The sequence below is a fragment of the Myxocyprinus asiaticus genome, chromosome 5 (assembly GCF_019703515.2).
Source record: "Myxocyprinus asiaticus isolate MX2 ecotype Aquarium Trade chromosome 5, UBuf_Myxa_2, whole genome shotgun sequence".
NCBI classification, from domain to species: Eukaryota; Metazoa; Chordata; class Actinopteri; order Cypriniformes; family Catostomidae; genus Myxocyprinus; species Myxocyprinus asiaticus.
The window spans coordinates 51,844,829-51,870,004 of NC_059348.1; the positions used below are offsets into that span (position 1 = coordinate 51,844,829).

A 25,176-nucleotide genomic window follows, 5' to 3' on the forward strand; every position below is an offset into this window, starting at 1 on the left:
AGCCTCTTGTGCTGAATTACTTCGCCAGTACCGCGTACGGCACTTGGTTAGGCTTTTATGTAAATATGATCTTTTTAAGATGTTTAGGAGATATTAAATGGAATGCGATGCTTTCCAGATATAACGCTCTTAAACAGACATCAAGGAGATGTATACGTTTGCTATTTGGTTCGGAAGCGCCATAATGTGGATTTGTGTAGCAGGTAGGCTATATATCGGAGCATTATTTGTCTTTAAATGCTGTGAATTCATACGACTATGCAATCAAAATTACATTTTTATTCAGGGGTCAGGTTCAGAGAGGGAAAACAAGTGACTCACTTGAGCCTTTTAAAACAGTAAAAAGTTGTGTGAAAACAAGTGTTTGCTGTGTATAACAGGAACAACTTTAATGTCCATTGGTCTAGAAGTTTCCATGTCTTTTCTTGAACTCTTTTTGATGTCAGAATTTGAAAAAATTGGCAGTAAAATAAGTTCAGTCCATTTCTGTGTGGGAGACGATATGGTGAAACACTTCTTGCCTCCATTTGGCGGTCACACTGCAAAGAAAAAACCCCCCATCAAATTACATATCAAGAAAAACATTTTTTTTTTTTACATGAGTGTATTAGCCTTGTAGCTTTGCAGGTACAACTGTACATGCATTAGAGATGGATTTCATTTAATTTGATATGATTGTAATATCACCTTCAAGTAAATCTGCATCGGTTGGGTGATTCTCAAAAAACCTGTCAAGAAAGTTTCCTGCTCACACTTATCCCCCCCCCCCAAATAAAAGCCAAGACATCAAGACAAATCATAATCAAGTCAAAGCAGCATACATTTCGGACCATTAAGGCTTTTTTTTTTTTTTTATGATTTCTAATGTTAACAAATGGAATCTTATTGTATTATGTTACCTTCAGGACACTTAAAGCTACACATTGTAACTTTTGGCCCTCTATAGGCTGAAGCATAAAACTGCATGGTACTTGAGGAGGAACATTTTTTTGGTAATTACGCGAGTTGTTCTTCGGCTCTGCTCTTTTGCGCGGATGAATCCGATGATTTGAGGCATACAGGTGTACCCATGGTTACAGGTGATCATCTTATCAGAGCGAATCACTAACGACATCATATGTTGCCCCACTCCCCTCAAAAAAAAAAAAAAAAAAAAAAAAAGCTGAATATCTGAAAAATACGTTTTATGAGCAGGTAAGTATTATATCGTCCGCTGTTGTTTTGGCTTAATGAAAACATACTTGTTTTAAAATAAATACCATTACAAAAGTTATCAAACGTTGATACAGAATTAGACATAACGACTGCTGGTCATATCATATAAAACGGTGGAAACTATTATAATTCTAGGCATATAAGGGCCTTTCCCACTGGCGGTACTAAAGCCCGTTTTAGGTACTTTTCCCTGGGACTAGCGCTTTCTGTCATCTTTCACACCTAAGGAACTATAGTTCCTCGAAGCCGTTTTAGGGGACATTTTTAGCTCCTACTCCTATACTTTTGGGGGCATATAGGGACTGTGGGACATGCTGCAGCCTGTGATTGGACAAAACCCTGCATTGATAAAGGAGAGGAGCTCCATAGCAACCAATAGTAAACAACTAGCTGCTATCCTACAGAGAGGACTGCGCTAATTTTACAATTCCCTTAACAGAAATAACATTTAACAAACAAAGAGAATCACCCATTTCGCATATATGTATATGTGTGTGACTTCATTGGGAGACACGCTTTGAGTTTTCATCGCATCTGTTCTGTGTGACTATAAAGAAAATAAAGTGAATTCTGAATTACTACACTGACTTTATCCAGGGATGACAGATGTAAATAATCAGATGTTTATCAAGAGTGGGTAATTGAACTTTATTATACACTAAACTGTCATTAAATCTAGTTTACATGAGGGACGTATTGCGTGCCTGTCACTGCATGGTTAACTCGCATCAGGACTGTTTTTTTAAGTCAATGAGTGAGAATTTCAGTACAGTAATTTATGTTGAGTCATAAAAGCCTTTATTGTAAAAGATCATTTTGATAAATAGGCTTATGGTACATTTTCAACATGTTGTCCGCTGAGTTCAGCGTGTGCTGCACAGCTAAACATCGCTTTCGCCGCCTCGTCACATCTCTCAATAAGGTGCCTTTTAAACTGTTCAGAAACGTCCATTCATCCAAAAACACAAATCATTAACAGATAAGGCATCTGCCTACGTTTTCTGATGCAGCCAAAGTTCGTATAAAACAGCCTTAAACAAACGTGTAGCTCTGATACCGGTATCCTCCGTCGGTGCTGTTGATGCTATATGCGCATACATGCAAATAACGTCAGAAAAAAATGGTCGATACTACATTTATGCATTTGGCAGATGCTTTTATCCAAAGCAACTTACAGTGCACTTATTACAGGGACAATCCCCCTGGAGCAACCTGGAGTTAAGTGCCTTGCTCAAGGACACAATGGTGGTGGCTGTGGGGATTTAACCAGCAACCTTCTGATTACCAGTTATGTGCTTTAGCCCACTATGCCACCACCACCACTACTAGATGACGTCACTACGGTGGTTACTTTGTGGGTGCGAATGCAACAGAGGAAAAGTCTCCTCGGGTCGGCTCGCCCGTTCCTCATAAGAGTACTCATCTAGAAAGTTACTAAGGGAAAAGTACCAGGACTGTAGGTGGGAAAGGGCCTATAGACTAAGGTAGTAACTGGCACTCTTACCAACATAAAGTTTCCATTTTCCACTGTCCTTCTTTGAAAATGAAATCAAGCACTGCAGTACCACAACCCATTACAAAATGCCCCATTACAGTGGCTAATGCTATCAGTCCAATAAAATATCTTATCAAGCAAGAAAAAACCCATCTCTGGGTCTGTTTTAAATAGGTCCGATACTGAATTATTTAGATGGATCGGGTATCGTTCCGATGAGCCCAATTCCAAATCCAATACCATGTGTTAGTCATGTCCGTTACTGTCAAGCTCCAAAAATGACATAAAAGAACCATAAAGGCACCATTGAAGTAGTCCATATGACTCATTCATTTTATTCAAAGCCACTTAAAGACATGTGATAGCTCTGTGAATCTCAAAAGGCTGAGTTTGATAAGTAAATATGTAGTATGCATGTGCAGCACATTAGTGAATGGTGCGGCTCATTTGACACACATATACTATAGCACGCGCTTGCTGTTGATGTGTTCGCTGTCCTCAGAGTGGGGAGCAATATGTGAGCGCTCCACATGAACAAAATCTCAAATGTAGTTTCTCAATAGTTCGGTTCGCTTATAACATGCATTGAGAACGGCACCGGAAGACCATTTCACCAGATTTTGAATAAGAAGCAAATAAACTTCTGTGAACTAGCCCACATACAGACACTTACAGGACTTCCTGGAGTGTTCCAACCGTCAAAATAAAAGCCAGAGGGTTTTAATATGGGTAGCTCAGTGGTAAAATACGTTGGCTAACACCCCTGAAGTTCACTAGTTCGCTAGTTCAAATGCCAGGGCGTGCTGAGTGACTCCAGCCAGGTCTCCTAAGCAACCAAACTGACCTGGTTGCTAGGGAGGATAGAGCATTAATTAACCCATAAAATTATAATAATATATATAATAATAAAATTAACCCATTTAATGGGGTAACCTCCTCGTGGTCGCTATAATGTGGTTCGTTCTCGGTGGGGCGCGTGGTGAGTTCAGCGCGGATGCCGCGGTGTGCCGCTATGTCTCAGATGATGAGATGCGTGGGTTGATGGTCTCAGAGGCGGAGGCAACTTATAAAAAATGAACAAATTGCCATTATTGATTGAGTACATATACAATCAATGTTCAAAACAATATCCTTAACTTACCCCAATTCACCACGGTAAGCCTATAAAAATGAGTTCTATTTTGAGCTGTTGGGTCCGATTTGGCATGACATTCATCTTTGCGTCATTGCATCATATCCGCACACACAGGAAAGAAGTACCAGCTGTCTCATGTTCCTGCTGGAGAAACTACACTATGTGGACATCATATGTGCTTGATGAACCTTCAATTTCAAAACCTTAGGCATCAATTTCCCCCTTTGGTGCAACAACATCTTCCACTCTTCTGGGAAGGCTTTCCACTATACTGTATGTAGTGACATGGCTGCAGGGATTTGCTCCCATTCAGACACTAGTGCATCACTGAGGTCCGGCACTGATGTTGTGTGATGGGGCCTGGCTTTCAGTTGGCGTTCCAATTCATCCCAAAGGTGTTCAGTGGGGTTCAGGTCTGGGCTTTGTGCAGGCCAGTCAATTTCTTCCACATCAGACACAGTAAACCATTTCTTTATGGACTTTGCTTTGTGCACAGGGGCATTTTCATGCTGGAATAGAAAAGGGCTCTCCCCAAACTGTTGCCATAAAGTTGGAAGCACTGAATGCCCTTGTATTCCATTGTTTAGAGTAGAATTATGATTTATCTTCACTGGTATTAACGGAGTAACCAAACTCTTTAATTAGAAGGGGGTGTCCACATATTTTTGGCCATATAGTGTACGTTCAGTCAGTAACACTCACAGAGTTCAGGACAGCATCGTTGCAGTCCAGATGGATGTTTATCTGTTATCCGTTTGGCGAAGTTGTTTATCTGCTATAATACGTGGATATGTTTTCTGCTAGGGTTGTTGAAGCTTATATTGCTTGTCATGCTTTTATGAATCAAGCATTACTCATATATGTTAACCGGTCACGATGTATCTACATTGTCCAGTGAAGTTACTGTGACATGTTTACCAATATGTATGACTTCTGAAATTGACTTCTTGTAATTGTTTTATGCATATTTAAGCATATTATTTTTACGCTTATTAAAGTATATTTTATTCTCATCATTACTGAATCTTTGTTTTATGTTTTATGTTATTGTGTGCATTGCATAGACATGCTATTGTAGTAACAGAGGCTGGAAAATATAGTATAAAAATGTTTAATCGTATAACATAATATCAACAAGAAAATAGCACGTTATGACTCCAGCTCCAGTCATGGTCACACACAGGCGATGTCAAGGTAAGCTCAAATTGGGAGATTCATCCGCCAGAAGAGCAGTGCCAGAACATGACTGACGTAATGTTTTATTCTGCAAATTGCTTGCAATTTTAAGTTTCAACCACAGATGTCACTTGAGAGCACAAAGTTACTAATGCAGCTTTAAAATAATGTGTAAAGGTTATCACACCCAGTTAGTATCACAGAGTGATGTATAGGTATTCTAAACCGATTATAAAAAAAAACAAAAAAACAACGGATCGGATCGGGATCAGTATCGGTGGATAATGGAAATATGGAATTTCCTGTTAAATCCAACCCGACAGCTTTAAAATATAAATCATTATTATAGGCTTACCATAGTGAATCGGGGTATGGCAGAAGCATAGTTTGGAAGACCTTTTTTTGGTGTACTCGCTCATTAAGGAAAATGTGTTAATTTGTTAACTGTCATAAAAATAATGTCACAGTGCAATGGCAAACTTAATGGCCCTAAAATAGGTTTAATTTTCTATTTGCAAAATATAACTTCTTATTTGTTTCTTTTGACTTTGGTTTAAAATAGAACCAGGAAATGTTCTGGACAGGTTTTATAAGAATCACACGGTTAGGATTTTTTCAATTAGTCCAAATACTTTTTTGGGGCTACTGTAGTTTAGGAATTGTAAGGTAGGTGTGACAGCTTACCAGAGTATTCAGCTTGCTTTCTAATTGGCTGACAGATTTACTCCCTGTTTGTGGGAACACAGGTGCAGTTTGCTCAGAGTTTGGCTCAAATGGCCACGAGGATGGATGTAGGGTTTCTGACAAGGCACCTGATGCCCAGACCCCTGCTCTCTGGGGCCGACCTGGTGTTTTCTGGGAAGGGCGGGCTGGGGAGGGGTGGCAGCTCTCTTTCACTAGTCTCACTCCATGGACAGGAGTGGGTCCTGCAAAGGAGACGAGACGTCAACGTGTAGCAGGTAACTCAATAAAAATGAATTCCAGAAACAAGAAAATCAAAGTCAAGTAAATGAAAGTAAAAAAAAATATACCTATGCACTCCAAGATTAAATAATGATAAATGGGTCAATGATGTGACGCTCATTTTTTTTGTCAGGATGTATTGTTATTCAAAAATACATAAAAAATATAATTCACACAAAACAGTTACTTGACCCCTCTACTATGATTAGAAGTCATTTTGATATTTTTTTTCTGGGGTACTCAGTAACTTTTTGCTCGTGTCATCTTGGACTTACAGTGACACCTAGTGGTGTGGATGCAGCATTATTCAAAATCAATAGTTTTCAGTTACAGATGCCATTGTAGAAATTCACTATTCACAATCAGCCATGATTAATTTAATCCAAAAGTGAAAGTGTCCAATAACAAGACTAAGCGAGTAGTATTCAGCTGGTCATGTGATTCTAAAATGGCTGCCCCCATGAGGGCGCCCCTGCCCACGTAGAATAAAACAGCTTTTAAAGAGTTGCTGATATGACTAGAGTCCTCATCTCATCTGAGTGGTTATGATTTTATACATATGTTTCAAAATTACAATTCATTTCTTTAGGAGTAAAACTTTTTTAATGGGAAAAAAATGACTGAGTGCACCTTCAAATGTCATGTAGTGTAACTGTCTCATTAAAAGCTGAAATTCTTGAAAAAAGAAAAATGTTGGCATGAATAGTACAGAATAATCTTTTATTGCTATTTCTTTAAGTATTATTAATATTTGAAAAACTTTTGTCCAGCAATTCAAAGTCAGGTGGTGCAATCAACATGCAGGTTGCCATGTGATCAAAAAAACAAACAGAGAAGACCCTTTGCATCCTCATGACTTTGTGTGAAAAAAAAAAATAAATTATATATATATATATATATATATATATATATATTGGAATTTTTATGAAAAGGCACATTTTGTTCACTTATGATCAACTATAATAACTTGCCTTGTTGGGGAATGAGGTACATGTATGAAGGGTGTAAAGTCATGTGTTCAGCTTAACATCTTGATCATTTAAAGGTCATTCCCGGCAATTAACATCACAGATTTTAACAGCATTTTGGTTCTGAAGTGTAAATAGCGGCAAAACGGATTAAAGACGGAAAACCGTTGCATGTGTGAATAGCAGATGTGGTATTTTTACACGAAAAGGCAATCCAGCAAAGTTATCCCAATTTAACAGGTTTCATGTGTGAAAGTGGCTAATGAATATAAGTCAATAGTTTTATATGGTGTACTGTCACTTTTAATCAATTGTGTCATTTGCGATGCGTCATGGGATTGTAGTTTTTTCCCTCCTACTGTAAAAGAATTTAATTACACAGTCTTGCACCTTCTTCTTTATTTTTGGTATTGAAATGCTTTTTTCCTTCGAATCATAGTGTAATGTTGTATAATGTTTCTTTAGTTCATGCCTTAGAACTCTTCATTAAAGAAATATTTAAATGCCTATGTAGAAAATAAATGGAAAAAATTATTACGGAATCAAGGCTGCTAAAAAGTGGGCACACGCTGTTTTTGGAAATTAAAGATGCGGAACCGATAGGGATTAAATTACGTCCCGTTTTGAAAGCTCAACATGTACTGAGGCTAGGAAAAATTATCACACTGCCGCCCACATTTACAGTAAGCAATAAAAGCATGAGTCAGGACTCACCTAGTGTTTGAGAGCGGGTGACGGGCCGTGGGCAGAGGAGGAGAGGGGGCAAGGGGGAGGCGGAGGAGAGCCAGGAGAGAGAGATTCATGAGATGCTGAAGGAGAGGGAGATCTCGCTTTCTCCTGAAACATCAGAGGGTCGACAATCTAAGCCATGTGCAAAACTGAGCAGAAAAACTAATAAGGTTCTTAGCAGAGGATTTCCTCACAATCTGTGTGCCAGGTACCGACTGACCTTGCGACGTACCTGTGTGGGGCTCTTGCAGAGACCAGGAGAGCGCGGCTGTGAGCGAGGGGAGGATGAGGGGGAGCGGCCTTCTCTGGACAGATTCTTCCGGAGAACAGGAGAGCTGCTCAGTCCGTTTCCTTCAGCAGACCTCGGAGAGACTCCTGTGGGTGAAGCACTTTTCTGCAACCACAGACAGTAAAATTATATCATATACTGTTATTGTTACATCATTTCAGATCATTTAAAAGTTTCTCAGTACAATTTTGCTTTTGTTATTTGGACGGAATAGAAACTAGGCAAGCAGTAAAAATTCTGTCATCTGTCTAGACCTGGTTTAAATGGTTCTTATTAATTAAAAAATTCAGTATAAAGCAGTAAATATCAACCGGACAGTATGACAGCTGATCAAGTGAGAAATTCACTTTCTGTTGTGTTGCCAAATTAAGTCTTATTAAGTCTAATCGAATTAATGATTTATGCACCTGGTAACGATAATTTATATGTAATAATTTTATAAACAAACATTTTATAAAACTTAATAGAACAGTACTTTTTACTTTCAAATATGATTTGATATATATACAGTTGAAGTCAGAAGTTTACATACACTTAAGTTGAAGTCATTAAAACTCTTAACAAATATTAACCACTCCACAGATTTCATATTAGCAAACTATAGTTTTGGCAAGTCGTTTAGGACATCTACTTTGTGCTTGACACGAGTCATTTTTCCAACAATTGTTTACAGACAGGTTGTTTCACTTTTAATGGACTATATCACAATTCCAGTGGGTCAGAAGTTTACATACACTAAGTTAACTGTGCCTTTAAGCAGCTTGGAAAATTCCAGAAAATGATGTGAAGCCTTTAGGCAATTAGCCAACTAGCTTCTGATAGGCTAGCTGGAGTCGATTGGCGGTGTACCTGTGGATGTATTTTAAGGCCTACCTTCAAACTCAGCGCCTCTTTGCTTGACATAATGGGGAAATCAAAAGAAATCAGCCTAAACTTCAGAAAAAAACTGTACAAATAATAGTACCCAAGTATAAACACCATGGGACCACGCAGCCATCATACCGCTCAGGTAGGAGACGCATTCTGTCTCCTAGAAATGAACGTAGTTTAGTGCGAAAAGTGCAAATCAATCCCAGAACAACAGCAAAGGGTACCCAAAACGTTTGACCCAAGTTAAATAATTTAAAGGCAATGCTACCAAATACTAACAAAGTGTATGTAAACTTCTGACTTCAACTGTATATATAAACTCAGCAAAAAAAGAAACGTCCCTTTTTCAGGACACTTTATTGTAAAGGGTTTCAACAATGTTTCCATGCTTGTTCAATGAACCATAAACAATTAATGAACATGCACCTGTGGAACGGTTGTTAAGACACTAACAGCTTACAGACGGTAGGCGATTAAGGTCACAGTTATAAAAACATAGGACACTAAAGAGACCTTTCTACCGACTCTGAAAAACACCAAAAGAAATATGCCCAGGGTCCCTGCTCATCTGCGTGAACATGCCTGAAGCATGCTGCATAGAGGCATGAGGACTGCAGATGTGGCCAGGGCAATACATTGCAATGTCCGTACTGTGAGACCCCTAAGACAGTGCTACAGGGAGACAGGAAGGACAGCTGATCGTCCTTGCAGTGGCAGACCACGTGTAACAACACCTGCACATGATCGGTACATCCGAATATCACACCTGCGGGACAAGTACAGGATGGAAACAACAACTACCCGAGTTACACCAGGAACGCACAATCCCTCCATCAGTGCTCAGACTGTCCGCAATAGACTGAGAGAGGCTGGACTGAGGGCTTGTAGGCCTGTTATAAGGCAGGTCCTTACCAGACATCACCGGCAACAACGTCGCATATGGGCACAAACCCACCTTCGCTGGACCAGACAGGACTGGCAAAAAGTGCTCTTCACTGACGAGTCACGGTTTTGTCTCACCAGGGGTGATAGTCGGACTTGCGTTTATTGTTGAAGGAATGAGCAATACACCGAGGCCTGTACTCTGGAGCGGGATCGATTTGGAGGTGGAGGGTCCGTCATGGACTGGGGCGGTGTGTCACAGCATCATCGGACTGAGCTTTTTCTCATTGCAGGCAATCTCAACTCTGTGCGTTACAGGGAAAACATCCTCCTCCCTCATGTGGTACCCTTCCTGCAGGCTTCCTGCAGCCTTCCTGACAATGCCACCAGCCATACTGCTCGTTCTGTGCGTGATTTCCTGCAAGACAGGAATGTCAGTGTTCTGCCATGGCCAGTGAAGAGCCCGGATCTCAATCCCATTGAGCACGTCTGGGACCTGTTGGATCGGAGGGTGAGGGCTAAGGCCATTCCCCCCAGAAATGTCCGGGAACTTGCAAGTGCCTTGGTGGAAGAGTGGGGTAACATCTCACAGCAAGAACTGGCAAATCTGGTGCAGTCCATGAGGAGGAGATGCACCGCAGTACTTAATGCAGCTGGTGGCCACACCAGATACTGACTGTTACTTTTGATTTTGATTTGATTCACATTATTCTTTTTCTGTTAGTCACATGTCTGTGAAACTTGTTCAGTTTATGCCTTAGTTGTTGAATCTTTTTATGTTCATACAAATATTTACACATGTTAAAAACACTGAAAATAAAAGCAGTTGAAAGTGAGAGGACGTTTCTTTTTTTGCTGAGTGTATATATATATATATATATATATATATATATACAGGGTTGGGGAGTAATGAAATACATGTAACAGGATTACTTATTTAAAATACAAAATATAAGTAACTGTATTCCACTACAGTTACAATTGAAATCATTGGTAATTAGAATAGTTACATTCAAAAAGTATTTAGATTACTGAAGAGATTACTTTGCATTTTATTGTCATTTGTTTCATTTAATATTTAGTCCTTTCAGATGGAAAACATTTATACATATAAATGATGTGATCCAAAGTGCATTTGAACAGCATTGAAACACTTTCTTATGATGTGTTACATTCATACGAGCAGACAGAGAAGTAAGTTTGAAGTAAGTTTGGAGCAGAAGAAATAGAAATAAACCTTGTGTAAATTGTCAGCTTTACGCTAAGATAAAATGCTATTTCTAGCCATTTTACATGCACATTTTACCAGGCACGATCATATTTTTTTTATTCAGAAAATTCATGTTGGATCATAATTTCTTTTTTCTAGTAAGACCTTTGATATTAAGGCAAAAATCGTATTCTTGATGATAATTTTTGTATCGTTTTCCTGTAAAATACCTAAAAATCCTTAAAACAAGATCAGTTTGATTTATCTTGTTTTAGAAACAACACTGCATAAGATATTTAGGTTTTTCAGAGAATGTATTTCTCCTGCCCCTATCTGCCTGATTTTACAGACATTAAATGGAATATGCATATAATTGTCACTTTGGATAAAAGCGTCAGCTAAATGAATAAATGTTAAAGGGATAGTTCACCCAAAAATGAAAATTCTCTCATTATTTACTCACCCTCATGCCATCCCAGATGTGTATGACTTTCTTTCAACTCTGAAGGTCCATACAATGCAAGTGAGTGGTGATCGGACATTTGTAGCTCCAAAAATCACATAAAGGAAACATAAAAGTAATTCTTTAGACTCCAGTGGTTAAATCCATATCTTCAGAAGCAATATAATTGGTGTGGGTGAGAAACAGTTTAAAATTTCTCCACTTTCACATTAAGGTATGAAAGTGAAACTAAATAGGCACCACATGTGGCTTTCAGATGTAAAAGTGAAAGTGGAGATTTAGAGTAAAAGAAGGAATTAAATGTTGATCTGTTTCTCACCCACATCTATCATATCCCTTCTGAAGATATGGATTTAACCACTGATATTCTTCTAAAAATCTTCATTTGTGTTCTGCAGAAGAAAGAAAGTCATACACATCTGGGATGGCATGAGAGTGAGTAAATGATAAGATAATTGTAATTTTTGGGTCAATTATCCCTTTAAATGTAAATGTAAAATGCATAATGGCATTAAATGATTTGATGTTCATTTAATTTCATTGTTAACATATTATCAGATTATTCAAATTGAATATTTATTTTAATAAACGGATTAAATTTAAGTATTAAACATAATACAATTACATTATATTATGTCATTATATCTTTTCAGGCTGGAAAAAAAGCCTTAATGGAAAAGTTAATTTCTGACACTGATATGAAAAAGTATGCATAATATATGCACATATATCATTTATTTGCATTTTTTCATATAAAAATATACAATATATGCATTTTCATTTTCAATGATTTGAATTCATTTTGTATTTTAACTAATTATCTATTTATCATTATATAATGTGAATAAATTTACATTTCCTGATAAAAAGGTGAATCTTGCTGCCATGCTTCTAGGATGTAGTGGGTGGCTGTCCGGGTATTGTGATGCATTTGCTAAGGTGTTCTAAGTGGTTTTAAGTGAGTTCCTACGTGGTTGCAAGGTTCTGTTTGGTTGCCTATTGGCCATAAGTCCTTATGTCTGTAGCACAAATGGTGTGGGATGATTCATATTCCAAAGTGTAATGCTTTAAGTTTAAGACTTCTGTTGGCATCACTCTAATGCATGAAGGAAAAAAAACAAGATCTTTACACCTCTTTAGTGCCATCTTTTCTCAGAGCGTCTTCATTTTTACAGCCACTCTCCTGCAGGAAACACATCATCACATGATCAGTCCTAATCACACTAAAGATCTTCGTACCTCATATACCTTGCTGAGTGAAGTTATCAAAACTCACAGTGATAGGGGATGAATTGATATTACTTTAAATAAAGCAATTGTAATGCATTTTAACTGCTCATTGAATCAGAGGCAAAATCATACAGACTCCAGGAAGAAGATCTTTTAAACTCTTCAGCTTGTTTTTGATTTCAACTTAAATTACCCCTGTGCTGGTCTGATCTGTGGTGCTCCTCTTATTGTCTGTCTCAGTGTGAGAGGAAGAGGAGGAGGTCGGGGGAGGAGGAAGACCGAGTCGCAGCCCTGAAGACCGATGGCCCACCGGAGAGCTGCTACCACTCTGAAATACACACAATCAGGGTCAGAAATAATCCAAGTCCAAAATAACACCAAAAGTGACAATAATTCCCCTGAAATTCAACATGTGGGGTCATAAAGAATTCCACTTTTTTGTTTATAACATATTATGTCTATTCTAGGCCTAGTTAATCATTCTATTAAGGCAGACATATTTTTAAAATCAACTCTCAGGAGCAAAAATTGCCCCTTAATAAAAATTAAAAAAAGGTGACAAATGCACACATAATAAACTTACACTAACATTTGCTGTTCCGAGATGTTTACAGCATAACTCTAACATGAACACAGCACTGGCATTCTTCATAATGACATGAATAAAGGTTTAGTAGGTTTTGATTCTAAACTAAATTAAAGCATAATGCAAAACAGACTCTGTAATGATCGGCCATGCATGTCGGCCACAATAAAACCAGAAAAAAAAGTCGCTACTTGCCTTTTTTAAAATGTTTAATTCTACTAACACAAAATCCTATATTTACAAAAATCCTATCCGACATACAAAATCCAATCACCACTGCGATCCTTAGATGAAACAAGACATCAAAACACAGCAATAATTTCACAAACTCACTAATGAACGGTCCAATGAGAGCATAATAAGTCACGAAACCCACATCACTCATGGACGCTGCAATGATGTGTTTGAGCGCCATTAGCAAGCCCAGACGCAGTCTGTGCGCACAAAACTCTTGCGTCATTAATAAAAACATTCATAAGAGTTTTACGCATTCCCCACCCCTTGCATGTTTGTTTATTAAATATTTAGGCTAATTTCAATATGCTTTCTGCTATCAAAGAGAGTGTTCGAATGCTCAGCTCCATTTAACACATTTGACTGTGTAAAAATCCCTTACGCAGAAAATGCAAAAAATGTCTGCAGATTCCGTGTGGGTCAGGCCATAAGCTGGGTTATCAGTAAACATTGATATATATCTCTAATTAAAATGAGATGATTAGCTTTAAAACTCACCCTGTTTGGGGCTCCATCTACAAAAATAAAAAGAGAAACATAATTAACTTATTGAAACACGTTTATCGTGAGCATTATGTTCAATTAATTTATTTTCAATTGAATGTCTTTTGGTTAACACCTCTGTAGTATGCTGTAGACTATTTACCATAGACAACAACTGTTTGTAAAAACAAGAAAAAATTATGTTTAATGTTATACAAATTTAATGGAAGTAAATGGGGAAAGGAATTCCAGAGGGTTTAAGAGCAGAAATTTGCACCTTATGTTTTTGTTAAAGCACTTTTTTGAATTATTCATTAAGACGATGTGTGTGTTTTGGGGTTCGTTTCGGTGGTTCGTAACAACTCGCCGGCACAAACTTTCAGGAAAACTTCTTACCGGCTGCTAAACACCTTAATACTGTAGCCCAGTTCAGTCAGTTATGATCAGTCAACATGAACACACGGGCGTGCAGAGTTATTAGCGAGCTGATGCAAATTTAACTACATCTGTGCGACTGCTTGCGTAGAGGCATTTTCCAAGAACATGTCACGAGGTATTTTTGTTTAATTAGCCCACAAAAGGAATAAAATCTACTAAAATACTTTTAAGTGCCCAATAACTCTTGTGCCATCTGCAGCCGAAAGCCATTCACATATCTGCCTAAAGTAAGATACATCAATCTTCTTTCTTTTGTCCGTATTCTGCCCATTAACACACTTTTATACACCCATATTTGCAGTAGTAAAATAACAGTGCGTAAACAGTGCATATTATGGCCGAGTATAGCATGTTAGTGTAACCGGTCCTGCTCGACCCACTCCGAGCGGGATTTGAACCGGTGTCAGCCGGCATGGGAGTCGCTAGTGCGCCTCTTGAGACCAGGGGAGTGAGGTTTACACATACTGCACCGCTATCAAGTACCAGCTGGCTCCAGTAACATTAGCGCATTAGCGCCATGAATTTAAAAGGTAAACATTACAAATCACACATGACCTACTGTATACGGTGTATATTACTTCAAATAATCACTGAAAGTTAAAACAGCTTCTTTTACTGATCTTGTGTAAATTCTACTCATAGAATGAGGCATGAAGTCACTGATTGCTATACATGTAGTTTTGAGCATCCTCATATGTAAATGTCCCTCTAAACGCCTCCCACAGCAGTGTGGCCAGTGACTGAATGTTTGCAAACAGTATATCATTGCTCAGCTGTTTCGAACTTCTTTTTACCTCCGAACAAACGATGAAGAAGAACTTCTCTGTAAGTGTGCTGGGGCCTTTACCAATGCAACTCCCGTGGGTGGAATTTGCTCCACGTAAAAAGTACTTAACGGATAATTCCGTCATGTTCCTTCCTGGTATATTTGCGCAGATACCAAGCGAAAGTAACTGGGTTTCCTTTTTAGCTGGTCATGTCATAAGTTGAAAGATTGGCAAATGATGAACACCAGTCTCATTTTAACATGTGTATTGTTTATGAGTTATGGTAATACGTTATACTATTACTGTCATTACAGTTATATAGTTTATTTTTAACATGCTTGCCTGCAACACTCAAAATAGTTTTTTTAGCATTTTAGCATTCAAATTTATTTATGTAATTTTTAACAAAATTAAATTAATAAAATTAAAATATGTAGTTTTTTATTTTATTTTATTTGGTTAAAGATGGCTTAATTACATTTGATGGAATTTTGTTATGAAATTAAAATGCATAAATCTCATAATAATTTTTTTGAGTGAAGGCTCAAATTAGCTAAATCACTTTAAATGAGTTTACCTTTTCGTTTATGTCAGCTAAAAATAACATGGAATGTTCCTTTTAGCCGTAACAGTTTTTATTTTGATACATGATACAATATTCTGTTAGCATTTCTTCATTTAGCATTTAGACATATTTTAAAAACTTTAAATGTTTACTTGACATTGAAATTCAAATTTCGAAATTATCCTCAAGTACCTCTGGAGTCCACAGGCTCAGGGTGAGTGAGGTCATCTTTAGGGAGCAGGTGCAGAGGGAACGGAAAGGCCCCAGGTAATGGCATAAGGCTCGCACCCGCTCCCAGTGTCAGTCCTGAGGGGTGTGGCGTCAGGGTAAAGCCTGAGCCGTGATGGGAAAGATGCTGGAACTGCTGTTGCTACAAATGGAGGAGAGAATATCAAGCTACTTTAAAACAAAAAATATATATTTTATGCTACAAAAAACGCTTTGGTTTTGGTACAATTTTATTATAGCTCTGTTCAAAAACCTACACAGGCAGCTGCCTTCTAAGGCAGTGTTGCCGAAAGCATGGTATCTTAGAAGGCTGCATAATTATGCTGACTTGTTTTTGGAACAACCTTTACTTTGGAGCTAATCTATCATCTGTCAGAGCTTTTGTATGTCTTCTCTACATCTTATGTCCAGTACATTAAATCAAAATAAAGTTTGGTGCAAAGTTAAACTGACTGTAATGACAGGAGGTTTGTCAGACAGTACCAGCTTGTCATTGGTCCGGCTAAAACTTTACTGATAGTTGGTTAGGAGGACAAAAACTCACCCCAATGATAGCGTTGAGTTCTGCCATGCTCACATGTTTCGATCGCTCGACTGCTTGGGCGACCTGATGTTGATGCTGCCCGGATACACAAATATCAGTGTCCAAACAATTACTTCCTAAAAATAGCTAAGAACCCCAACTAAAGCAATGCTGTACATGAAGGAAATATACAACCCTGCTGACATACAGTGAGGTCCAAAAGTCTGAGACCACAATGATAATGTATTTAAAATACTATTTAAACCTGAAAATGTACAAGGTTTTAGGATTTTTATAATATTAGAACAAAGAAAAATTTGAAATAAAATATTAAAGCTAATTGTGTTTTAATTCTAACACTATTTCTTGGTCACTAATCAAGTATGCAAATTTGTAATATTGAGCATATTAACACCCATTTACTAAAGGTCAGATTTTCTTGCCTTTATTGAAGCATACAAGATGCTCTTTGGAACATTCTCAAATCAAGATGGATACATGATCATTAGGTTTTATTTATGCCAGCTTGAGTGCATGCTGCTATTACAGCAAAGGAGGAATTTGGCAAACACATTCATGTTGATTTTTCAATTCAATTGTTATGCTAATTCTATCATTTGTAATAGAAAGTTTAGTTTGAGAAAAATTCAAAATGGAAGCATTTTCATTAGTGATTTCAGACTTTTGGACTCCAATGTATGAGGTAGTTCCGATTAGTGGTCGACCGATATATCGCCGAGGCCAATAAATCGTCCGATATTCTGACTTTTTAAATTATCGGCATTGGACGATAAATATTCCCTTTTGCCCGATTTGTTTCTTGAGGGCGCCGAGAAACACCTGCCTGCATGTGAAGCATCTGAGACATGTAAACGACCAGTCACAGTTCGTTTTGTTGTTACGTGCCATCGTGTTACTACAATAATAGACCGGTGTGCAACAAAGTCTCATTTAAACGTTCCACATTTCAGAGCCGTGGCAGATGCGTTTGAGCTCATAATGTTAAAGTGCTCATCAGTTTCATTCTCCCTCTCTCTCATCAACAGTTCCCTGTAACTTTTAACTCTTGTCTAATGATAAAAAGGCAAATATCAACAAAACTAATATCATATACCATCTGCAAATATCTCATTTAAATAGATGTAATAAACCAACCTCACAAAACTTCAGCAGATCCAGTATCCTGTAGAGCGCTCATTTATTTACCTCTAAAGCACATATTCTATCAGCCTCTCCTCAGCAGTTCCCTGTAACTTTTCAATATCAATAAAACTTCTATTATATACCGTGTGCAAATATGCAGATATCTAGTTTAAACAGATGTAATTCACGAACCTCACGAAAATCCAGCGTTTTCTTCCTGTCGAGTGCTCATCTAATATCTTCCTCTAAAGCACGTATTATATCAGCTAGAATCAAAAACTTCAGGATCAGGATCAAAAGTTCCTCTCATTCACAAATCATGATGACCATTCCATGTTACTCCAAGCAGGCGATTCAGGCCATTTAAACTGTCAGGAGATTGAGGCTCGTGCTGGATCCGCACGAGCCTGAGAGCAACTTCAAAGCTGCGTCTGAAACCAGGAAAATGCTGCCTCCGGAGGCTGTATACGGAGGTAGGATGAAAATAAGGCGCTTTTCAAACTGTTCGGAGACCAGTTTCCTTATGAGTTCCATTCATTTAAAACAAATGTCAGTTAAGTCATTAACCGATTAGGCAGCAAGATACCAAGTCAGCTGCCTACATTTTCGAATGCAGCCCAAGGTAAAAGCGTTTCACGTGTGCTATAAGTAAATGTCTTATTCACTATCACTGGATGTACAGTTGGTTTGATTCTATATTTTTTTGAGTAAATGTGATTGCTAATGTGGACATGCCATCCATGGTTGCTGGACTACTGTGTGTACAGTTATTTTTTCTTCCTAATATATTAAAAATTTCTTCATGTGCAAATAAATTACTAAAATTTGATGACCAAACCGAAATCTGAAGAAACTGCTACCTACCATTTGAAATACAATATTATTTTGTTTAGTTTTGTGTGAAATTGAGTAAATATAGTGCTAAATAATTTTTTTTAGCAATTTTATGTTTGTTATTTACTATATTATATTGTGTGATATATCAGCATTGTATCGGCCTATCGGCCACCCTCTCTCTGGATATCAGCATCGGCCATTAAAAAACACATATCAGTCGACCACTAGTTCCAATATTTAAAAATTAGGACCAAACATGTAAAGCTCGGTCTAAGGCGTAACCTGTTACATGACAGCACCTTTCATTGTGCAAAACCACAAACAAACAAACATGTGGACTGAAAAGAGCCGTTGAAGGGATATTTGTCTCGGTGGCAGAACTGTTGTTCCCTGAGGGCTTTATGATTACAAAATAACCAAATCCACTCTGTGTGGCTTATAAAAGAACAGTATGAAATATTGATGAAGGGAAGAGGCAGGCCATTTCAAGCTCTGTGCTGATGATGACCACCTCTGCTGTCAATAATTCATGTGTAAACAGAAGCTCAGAGAGGACAGAGTGTGTGTGTGTTTACTCACCTCTTGGGACAGCAGTGGAATGATCTGAGTGCATATAGCACTGAGCCGCTTTACAATCTCTGCCTGCAGAAACACACACACACACACACACACACACACACACACACACACACACACACAAACATACAGATAAGACAATATCCCAACACATAATGGTGGAGATACTAAAAAAACAATATTGATTTGTTGCTTTGACAAAGACAGACAGATAATGTAGATAGATAGATAGATAGATAGATAGATAGATAGATAGATAGATATACACACAGACAGATGATAGATAGACAGACAGAAAGTTAGACAGATAGACAGAATGTTAGAATGACAGAGACAGACAGAAAGATATACAGACAGATAGAATGTTAGAACAACAGACAGACAGACAGTCAGATATATAGACGATGATTGATAAATAGATAGACAGACAGACAGATACTGTAGATAGACAGACAGACAGGTATATAGAAAGACAGATACTGTAGACAGACAGACAGACAGACAGACAGATACTGTAGATAGATAGATAGATAGATAGATAGATAGATAGATAGACAGACAGATGATAGATAGACAGATAGATAGACAGATACTGTAGATAGACAGACAGACAGACAGATACTGTAGATAGACAGACAGACAGATATATAGACAGATAGATAGATGATAGATAGATAGATAGATAGATAGATAGATAGATAGACAGACAGATAGATAGACAGATAGAGAGACAGATGTATAGACAGACAGACAGATATATAGACAGACAGATGATAGATAGATACTGTAGATAGACAGACAGATAGATACTGTAGATAGACAGATAGATAGATAGTGTAGATAGATAGACAGACAGATAGTGCAGATAGACAGACAGACAGATATATAGACAGACAGACAGATATATAGACAGACAGATGATAGATAGATAGATAGACAGATACTGTAGATAGACAGACAGATAGATACTGTAGATAGATAGATAGATAGATAGATAGATAGATAGATAGACAGATAGATACTGTAGATAGACAGACAGACAGATATATAGACAGACAGACAGATATATAGACAGACAGACAGATAGATAGATAGATAGATAGATAGATAGTGTAGATAGACAGACAGATAGATAGTGTAGATGGATAGATAAATAGATAGACAGACAGATAGTGTAGATAGACAGACAGATAGTGCAGATAGGCAGACAGATAGTGCAGATAGATACTGTAGATAGACAGACAGACAGACAGATATATAGACAGACAGACAGATATATAGACAGACAGATAGATATATACTGTAGATAGACAGATAAATACTGTAGATAGATAGATAGATAGATAGATAGATAGATAGATACTGTAGATAGACAGACAGATAGATACTGTAGATAGATAGATAGACAGATAGACAGATATACAGATAGATAGTGTAGATAGACAGACAGACAGACAGATAGATACTGTAGATAGACAGACAGACAGATATATAGACAGACAGACAGATATATAGACAGACAGATGATAGATAGATAGATAGATAGATAGATAGATAGATAGACAGATACTGTAGATAGACAGACAGACAGATAGATACTGTAGATAGAGAGATAGATAGATAGATAGATAGATAAACAGATAGATTGTCGTTCTAACATTCTGTCTGAGACAGACAGAAAAATATACAGACAGACAGATAAACAGACAGATAGACGGATGGATGATAGATTGATAGATAGACAGACAGACAGAACGACAGAGACAGACAGAAAGATATACAGACAGATAGAATGTTAGAACGACAGACAGATATATAGACGATGATTGATAGATAGATAGACAGACAGACAGATACTGTATATAGACAGATAGACAGATATATAGATGGACAGATGATAGATAGATAGATAGATAGACAGATAGATAAACAGACAGACAGAATGTTAGAACGACAGAGACAGACAGAAAGATATACAGACAAATAGAATGTTAAAACAATAGACAGACAGATAAACAGACAGACAGACAGATGGATGGACGATAGATTGATAGACAGACAGACAGACAGACAGAACGACAGAGACAGACAGAAAGATATACAGACATACAGAATGTTAGAACGACAGACAGACAGATATATAGACGGACGGATGATAGACAGACCGACAGATAGATAGAATGTTAGAACGACAGAGACAGACAGAAAGATATACAGAAAGAATGTTAGAACGACAAACAGACAGATAGATAGACGGATGATAGACAGATAGAGAGACAGACAGACAGACAGATATATAGACGGACGGATGATAGATAGACAGACAGACAGATATATAGACGGATGATAGACATACAGACAGATAGAAAGACGGATGATAGACAGACAGACAGACAGACAGATATATAGACGGACGGATGATAGACAGACCGACAGATAGATAGAATGTTAGAACGACAGAGACAGAAAGATATACAGAAAGAAAGAATATTAGAACGGCAGACAGATAGACGGATGATAGAGAGACAGACAGACAGACAGATAGATAGACAGTCAGATAGAACGACAGAGACAGAAAGAAAGATATACAGACAGACAGATAGAATGTTAGAACGACAGACAGACAGATAAATAGACACTGATTTCTCTCTTTCACACTCTAAATTTGTACTGGTATTTGTACTGGGTTCTTCTGAACCCCAGTGGTGCTTCCAACACACTCTCTCACTTTAGCTCACACATGTACACATTTCCATATAGGGCTCATCCCACACACCCTGACCCACATACACACTCAAATCCAGACATTGCGAACAGATGGCCTGGAAAACTATTAAAAAACTGGGGGTCTTATCTGGATTAGCCCACTCTAGCCTATGTGTGTGTGTGTTTGCTCATATTGAACAGTCCGGCTTAAAACCTGCTTCACATTAAATACACAACAAACAGTGAATCAGACACATGCATTATACTTCTACCCCCCAAAAAAGTAACAAATGAAAATTGAGCAGCATAAAGATCTACATTTGAAGTCAGAAGTTTACATACACTTAGGTTGAAGTCATTAAACCTCATTTTTTAACCACTCCACATAGATTAGCAAACTATAGTTTAGGACATCTACTTTGTGCTTGACACGAGTCATTTTACCAACAATTGTTTACAGACAGATTGTTTCACTTTTAATTGACTATATCACAATTCCAGTGGGTCAGAAGTTTACATACACTAAGTTAACTGTGCCTTTAAGCAGTTTGGAAAATTCCAGAAAATGATGTCAAGCCTTCAGACATTTAGCCAATTAGCTTCTGATAGGCTAGTTGGAGTCAATTGTAGGTGTACCTGTGGATGTATTTTAAGGCCTACCTTCAAACTCAGCGCCTCTTTGCTTGACATCATGGGAAAATCTAAAGAAATCAGCCTAAACTTCAGAAAAAAAATTGTGGACCTCCACAAGTCTGGTTCATACTTGGGAGCAATTTCCAAACGCCTGAAGGTACCACGTTTATCTGTACAAACAATAGTACGCAAGTATAAACACCATGGGACCACGCAGCCATCATACCGCTCAGGAAGGAGACACATTCTGTCTCCTAGAAATGAACGTAGTTTAGTGCGAAAAGTGCAAATCAATCCCGGAACAACAGCAAAGGGTACCCAAAACGTTTGACCCAAGTTAAACAATTTAAAGGCAATGCTAAGGTGCATGTAAACTTCTGACTTCAACAGTATATTAAATATTCTTGTGGAAAAATATAGATAATAAAACAGATAGTTCCTACTCTTAAATCTGATTGGACGAACCACATTTAAAAGTGCCATAAAACAGACAATATATGCACACCTGTGACCAAACATTAATTGAATGATATATTAATGCGGCAAGACTACATACAATGTTTACAATATCACATACAGATAAGCTAACAAACAATTTTACTAAGGTGGAAGAATTGTTTATTGTAATTACGTTGCATGTTATGTTCAATGCCAAGATTTGAAGACTTGCTGCAGTCAAAATCCTGTTCCGTCACCATCGTAGCCTTGATCATGTCCCTACAATTAGTGTTCTGTACATCTACTGCCATCGTTAAATGGTCAGTGAGACCCCATGATACCCCCAGACAAAGACAGCTCATTGTGCAAAGCTCATTACACACAGTTCATGCTGATCCATCATGAAATCAGGCTGAAAATGACACATCAGCTTCTGTGACCTACCTGTTTCTGCATTTCAATGTTCAGTCCGTAAGACATTTCATAATACTGTGGAGGGAAACGCAGACAGCACAATTACATTCAAATTACTTTGCATTAATCACAATTACAGTAATGCGTCACATATATTACTATAGACACAGAAACAACCCATATTCAATTCTCAATTCTCTTTCATATTATTCTGTGCATCATCATTCTGAATATTGTGTAAAATAAGTATTAATGTAATTTTAGCAATTTTGCATCTCGTTTGTCATATTATGCAGCATGGGGTGTTATTATATTTTAATAACAATTTGAGTGAAAAGTTTAATTGAAAAATGTTCATGAACTTTTGGACCCACTGTATCTTATACTAGATATCAGATATCATTAAAAAAACATATTAGTTGACTAGTAATATCACTCATGTCATAGCTGGGGTTTATGAGTAATGATACAGTAAGTGTCACTCTTACCATGATATAATGCCTGTGCATCTCCGTTTTCTCGCTCGCCAACTTCTCACATTCCAACTTTAGACTAAAAGACAGAAATTACACAAACCGTGAGCTCCTCTAGGGAGGTCTTGTGACATTGTGTCCTTAAACAGCTGTCAGTGGTCAATTAGTGACGCTAAAATATCGACCCTTCCAGCATAAGACAGAACAGCCAATGACAGCTTTATTTCAACTATATAGTTTCATTTCATTATAGACTTTGATTTTTAGAAACATATCACATGTAATAATGTACAATGATGTTTACTACTTATTTAGTTCTAAAGAAAGATATTTAGCAGCTTTCGTAATTGCTGCTAATAAGACTATCTGGATTTGGCTAACTGGATAGCTGGCTAATAGTCTGTATCAGCTAATATAAGCGTTTCTAATTGCTCAAATGATTTCAGAGCATTAAAATTTGATAATCTCATCAGCTTTGTCCAGGTGATCCAATGCTGTGTTTTATTCAACTCAGAAAATCTGAATTTCCAACTTCCTACTTGGAGAAATATTCCTCAGGAATTTGTAATGGGTTTTTAGAATAGCGTTTGTAGGGATTTATGAGTATAACAAGATTTGTTGACCTTAACATAAATAACAACATAAATTACACACAATCATAACTCAAATGTGATTTTTGAAATCATTGTCTGCTTTAGAAATGTAAGTTACTAACTAGTATCTACATAAGGACTACAACCGATGTTTCATTCATGTAAACTTTAGCCTGATCTCATGACAATTACGTGACTTTGGTGACATTTTTGTTAAATAATATTACGTGGTTCATTTCACAAATCGCAGCAGTTCCGAGGTGCATGTCCACTGAGTGGCGCTAAAAGCGAGTTACATTTTCTCCCAGACAGATGAGGTTAAGGTTAATGCTCTATCAATTTTTACATCAACAAAATCGACCTCCCTACCCTAAACCTTAAACCTAAACATAACCAATAGTGTCATAAAAAGCAAATGTGAGAAAAAAAAAATGTGTAATTTTGTGGAACTTCTATGATACTTTGAGCTCATATGTCGACTTGCGTGCTCTTAAGGACTCATACCCCGGTCCTTTGCATCGCAAGTGATGTTGTAACTTCGCACAGAGCAGCTGAGGTTACAATTTGAGTGCTTGTGTATATTCTAAATATTCTAATGAATACTGGGATAAATCCTTGGGTGAAATCATGCTTCTGGTTCTGTACCTGTGGTACTGGGCCTGGAAAAGCTGGAATTCCTCTTTTATATGGTCAAGAGTTTCCAGCACTGTGAATTTCATGCCGGCATGGCCGGAGACCAGCGGAGCCTGAAACACAACATACGGCCAGTGTTATATCACATATCACAGTCATTAGTGTGTATAGATTAAATTTTTTGTGAAACAGACACAGTATCTAACTAAAGCTAAATATTTAAAAAGGAAGTTGGGAAAGTACACTGTTGAATCTCTGATACACACACAAATGGCGGAATG

The 25,176-nt window shown here is 37.6% G+C and overlaps 1 protein-coding gene across 5 annotated transcripts in view; it reads right to left on the reverse strand.

Moving 5' to 3' along the window:
• Positions 1 to 262: 262 nt before the first annotated feature.
• LOC127440685 (transducin-like enhancer protein 4) overlaps positions 263 to 25,176 on the reverse strand; it is a 40,271-nt gene continuing 15,357 nt past the window's right edge. For 3 of the 5 annotated variants that reach the window (XM_051697424.1, XM_051697429.1, XM_051697428.1), the window contains exons 2-14: positions 24,908 to 25,008; positions 23,685 to 23,748; positions 23,227 to 23,271; positions 19,009 to 19,071; positions 16,471 to 16,545; positions 15,891 to 16,068; positions 13,944 to 13,960; positions 12,819 to 12,953; positions 12,528 to 12,578; positions 7,902 to 8,075; positions 7,667 to 7,789; positions 5,706 to 5,947; positions 263 to 539 (exon numbers count right to left, since the gene is read on the reverse strand). In XM_051697424.1, coding sequence (XP_051553384.1) covers positions 7,667 to 7,789; positions 7,902 to 8,075; positions 12,528 to 12,578; positions 12,819 to 12,953; positions 13,944 to 13,960; positions 15,891 to 16,068; positions 16,471 to 16,545; positions 19,009 to 19,071; positions 23,227 to 23,271; positions 23,685 to 23,748; positions 24,908 to 25,008 — 1,026 coding nt within the window. In that variant the 3' untranslated portion in view covers positions 263 to 539; positions 5,706 to 5,947. The remainder of the gene's footprint in view (positions 540 to 5,705; positions 5,948 to 7,666; positions 7,790 to 7,901; positions 8,076 to 12,527; positions 12,579 to 12,818; positions 12,954 to 13,943; positions 13,961 to 15,890; positions 16,069 to 16,470; positions 16,546 to 19,008; positions 19,072 to 23,226; positions 23,272 to 23,684; positions 23,749 to 24,907; positions 25,009 to 25,176) is intronic. The other 2 variants (XM_051697427.1, XM_051697426.1) reach the window with 2 other exon arrangements.